Genomic DNA, 4,819 nt, shown 5'->3' on the forward strand with positions numbered 1-4,819 from the left:
ACAGATTGACCCATTTTTATGTAAAAACTGCTTGGTCAGTACGTTACTCAGGCGTAACAAAAGCTGTATAACTGTGCTTGTTACCTTTTAAGATGATGTTCGAATAAACATTGACAATAACTACGAGTCTGTAACTTGAACATTACAAGGCTTTTGACACTGTCAATCACAAGCTAATGTGCCTGAAGTTAAAGAATTTATTTAACTTTTTATCTTTGGCGGTAAACCTGCATTTTGGTCGATGGCAAGCTATTGAGGGCTTTCCAGATGACGACTTGGGTAGTGCCCCTAGTGATCGTAAATCTTACAGTCTGTGCATTCGTAGCAGCTGGTGGCTTATTCTCTTGGTAATACAAGAAACAGACCGTTGTAGCTCTAAGTAGCACCGATGCTGAGTACTATATATCGTATTATCTCCTGCAGCTAAAGAGGCAGCCTGTATTATCGAGCTTCTGAAAGCGCACCAGCTGTTATAAGACACGAAAATCTGAGTTCGCTAGTAAGTAAGAGTAAGCAGGTGACGTGACTACCATTCGGAGTACATAGGTTTGAATTTCGGTGCATGAAAAACCCCCGTGCTTTATGATTGGTGAAACAAACTTGGGTCGAATGCTGCATGATTTGGCCACCGTACGTATTTCTTATCATCTGCACCAACTTCGTTTCATCGCTGAATAAAATATAACGGCACTGATTTTGAGTCCTAAATTTATGCTCTCGAGAAAACTCAATTCGGCGTTGTTGTTGCGATGGTCTTACCAATGGATTCTTGCGTGTCAGACGACCTTGAAGCCCTGCTTCTATCAATCGAAGCGCCACTCTTTTCTTCCAGGTGAACAAAAATTTTTCTCTATGGATGTCAGCAGCCCTCTTCCTGGGATCCTGTTTTGACAATATAACGATAATCCTATCAATCTGGCTAGTAGTCTTTCGCGCTTTCTTTTTTCTGGAATCGTTTTCTGCTGTTCAAAAAAAGTTTAATTGTGTGATAGCACTATAAGATAATCCGGTCTTTTGCAACTCTATGATGGCTTTTCGAAAGGCAGGAGTGCAAATTTTCCCAATCAACATTATTGAACCGTTTCAACTAAAGTCAAGTGCTGTAGGAGTCCTCCAGATACTTTATTTTTTACTTACTTACCTGTTCCAATATAATAAAAAAAAAACACTTCAAACACTTTTCTACAAAGACGGAATCGTTATTAACCCTCCGTTGGGCACCCGGGTATGGCCAACATTTTTGGGCTTTGAACTTGACATATTTTTATTATAGCAAACGATTTGACCTTCCAGGTAGCTTCGTATAATTTAGTTTTCTTTAGATTTATGCATACATATAACCTTTTAAAACTGATTCTCGAACAGGACGAGAAAAGGCCAGATCCGACGGAAGGTTTTTAAAAAAAAGTCCAACGGAGGGTTAAGTATATTTCTCACAAAAATATCAGTGCTCCTACTAAAATGCAAAAAATGTGTGCTGAGCCTTCAAAAGAAAAAGATAAATAAACGCATTTCAATGAATGTGATCACAGCAAATATTATATGTATATGTATACAAGCGCAAAAAGTGCCGTTATGGCACCCTACTCCATAAAACATGAGCATATATGTATACATTAGGGTGGTTCGAATTCCAACAAATTTTTCAAATCAAATTCTAATAGTGCGGAAAAGTTGCTATGGAGTAACACAAGTATTTTGGTAAAAAAAAAATTGAAATCGGTTAATATCTTCTGTTCGCGCAACTCACTTAAAGTTTTGAAAATTTTTTCGAAAATAGTGCATTTTCTGAACTTTTTGAAAGTAAGATTTAATTGTTATTTTTTATTAATATTTTGTTACTTATGCTGTCAGATTGTTAGTTTTTTCATAATAATTAACTTTATGTTGTTTGAGACAATTATTTTTTAAGATCCAGTGGAGGTGAAAGAGTGAGACTGTGACTCTTGTACGCGATATTCAAAAGTCAAATAATATTGACTTTTACTGGCACTTTTTACGAATTATTACCAAGCTATATCACTTTCTTTAATTGTTATTCAGTAGTTGTAGTATATTTACTTTTGCTTAAAATGAGTGAAAAAACAAAAAAACCCCGGTTTCATATTTCTCGGAAAGATCATGTTTGTCCAATATTTGGCGCTCCTAAGGATTTTTCTTTAACAAATCTGCCCTCTTATGCTGACGTTATTCTTTGTTGTTTTGAACAAAGATACGTAATGTCATCATCAACAGAATTACCTTCACAGAAAATTGCTTTTTCAGAAATAGCGAATGTGGTAGCTCAGAAAATTAAGGTGCTTTATATGACAGCATCTATCCCTACAGTTTCTCAAACCAGGGTTGAACAAATGATCACTGCATATCATGCAAAATATTGGAAAAAAAGAAAGTCTTACAAAAGAGATAAAGAAAATCTTAAGCTTCAGAAAGCTCATGAAATATTCAAGACCGAAGCAGAGAAAATTTTTGACATTTCTTCATGCAAATGTCAAATGTCAAATGACTGTAACTGCGGTAAACCTTTGTCATTATGTATTTGTCCAAACCCTATTTCTATTGACTGTGGATGTGAAAAAGATCGTAAAATTCCTGTCATAGAACGTAAATTTCTTTTCGATCAAAGAACTGCAAGAGTCGGAAAGATTGGCTCTATAGATGTACTTGAAACTGCAAAACTTACTCGTCGAGCTGAAAGAAATGAAAAAACGAAACATAAAATGACATCCTCTAGTACTTACACTTCTTCTGTTGACAATGCCAAACGTTTTTCAGATGATTTGGATGACAACATTGAAGAGTTCGTTGAGAATCGTTCGCCTGCAGTACAAGAACATGTCAAAGATCCAACATTCGCTCTCAGCCCATCAACATCATACCTTCAAAAGCCTTCTACCTCACAAATGCGCATTAATCTTCCTGAAACTGCAGTAATTAGTGACCGATTTGGTGTTTCGGAAAGAGCAACCGCTGCAATTGCGACGTCAGTTCTGAAAGACCTACAAATCGTTACTGATACAGACTTGACTTTTGTTATAGATAAAAATAAAATCAGAAGGGAGAAATCTAAAATCAAAAAAGCCTTGCAACAGGAACCTTAAACTATGTCCGAAGCCCTTACATCCCTTTATTTTGATGGGAGAAAAGATGAGACCTTATACCAGGAGGAAGTAGGCTCCAAGCGTTATCGCAAAACACGCAAGGAAGAACATGTCTCTATTATAATGGAACCTGGTTCTCAATATATAACTCATGTAACGCCTATTTCTGGTACAAGCAAAGGTATCACTGAAAGTATGATATCTCACTTAAATGAAATGGAATTTGATTTTAGTGAACTTCTCCTAGTTGGTTGTGATGGCACAGCAACTAATACAGGCTGGAGAGGTGGTATTATTAGGCGTATTGAATTATACTTGAACAGACCAATTCAGTGGAATATATGCTTGCTTCATGCAAATGAATTACCTTTGCGACACGTATTTCAACATTTTGATGGAAAAACAAGTGGACCGAGTTCATTTTCAGGTACAATCGGAAAACAACTTCAGGGCGTTGAACACTTGCCTGTTGTTAATTTCAATAAAATTGAGTGTGATTTAGTACAAGTCACATGCAGAGACAATTTGAGTAAAGATCAAAAATATCTTTACGACATTGGGCAAGCTATTCATTTAGGTAATTGTTCATCTGATCTGTCTCTGCGAGATCCAGGAAAACTCTCCCACGCGCGTTGGCTCACTCTAGGAAACAGAACGTTGAGATTATACATATCAAGTGAAGACCCTTCTGGAAACTTAGTTCACATAGTTACGTTTATAATGAAAGTGTATTTACCTATGTGGTTTCAAATAAAACTGAACGATTCAATTGCAGATGGTGCGAGACATGTCTTCACTATGATTAAAAATTCTCGGTACTTACCAGAACATCTTCTGAGAATAGTTGATCCTGTGATACAACACAATGCTTATTTCGCGCATCCTGAAAATTTGCTTTTATCTATGGTCACAGATGAAAATCGGAATGTACGTAAGATTGGGATACAAAGGATTTTAAAAGCCAGAGAGACAACTTCTACTGCGAAGAATTCGGTGCGCTCATTCATTTTGCCAAAACTGAACTTTAATGCCACTAATTACTATGAAATGATCGACTGGTCTTCTACAATACTATCACCTCCTCCAGTACTAAGAAATGTCTTAAATGCAGATCTGTTATCTTCCATTGATAACCAACCATCTATCTCTCAATGGAACTTGTCAAGCTTTCCATGCCACACTCAAGCGGTAGAGCGAACTGTTAAGCTTGTCACTGAAGCGTCGAACAAGGTATGTGGTTATCAAAATAGGGATGGTCACATACGGTCAACTTTATTTTCTCGTTCTAGTTTGCCTAAATTTGATCACAAATCCCAGTTTGTAATTAACGCATAAAGAGAGTTCACTGTACAAATCTTCACGATCGTAAATTTTTTTAATGATAGTAGCAAACAAAAAATTTAAAAAACAAAAAAAAAATATTTAAAAAAACATAAAATATTAAAAAAAACAAAAAAAAATTATAAAATATAAAAAAAAACAAAAAAAAACATAAAATATTAAAAAAAAACAAAAAAAAATTATAAAATATAAAAAAAAACAAAAAAAAAAGTGGGATCAGATTTTTCACCACGTCCTCGTCGTTGATCCTGGGGAAAGCTAAAAAAAAAAAAATTATAAAATATAAAAAAAAACAAAAAAAAACATAAAATATTAAAAAAAAACAAAAAAAAATTATAAAATATAAAAAAAAACAAAAAAAAAAGTGGGATCAGATT

General features: G+C 35.0%; 1 protein-coding gene across 1 annotated transcript; it reads left to right on the top strand.

Moving 5' to 3' along the window:
* Nucleotides 1-2,810: 2,810 nt before the first annotated feature.
* LOC128869605 (uncharacterized) lies at nucleotides 2,811-4,563 on the top strand. The gene is made up of 2 exons (XM_054112178.1): nucleotides 2,811-4,331; nucleotides 4,391-4,563. Exons 1-2 carry the CDS (start codon nucleotides 3,105-3,107, stop codon nucleotides 4,397-4,399), a joined length of 1,236 nt encoding a protein of 411 aa, XP_053968153.1. The 5' UTR covers nucleotides 2,811-3,104; the 3' UTR covers nucleotides 4,400-4,563.
* Nucleotides 4,564-4,819: the final 256 nt, after the last annotated feature.

This window comes from Anastrepha ludens, chromosome X, assembly GCF_028408465.1.
Source record: "Anastrepha ludens isolate Willacy chromosome X, idAnaLude1.1, whole genome shotgun sequence".
Lineage (NCBI taxonomy): Eukaryota > Metazoa > Arthropoda > Insecta > Diptera > Tephritidae > Anastrepha > Anastrepha ludens.

Excerpts from the sequence above, each read along its gene's own strand:
- LOC128869605 (XM_054112178.1), top strand. The coding sequence starts at position 3,105 with ATGTCCGAAGCCCTTACATCCCTTTATTTTGATGGGAGAAAAGATGAG.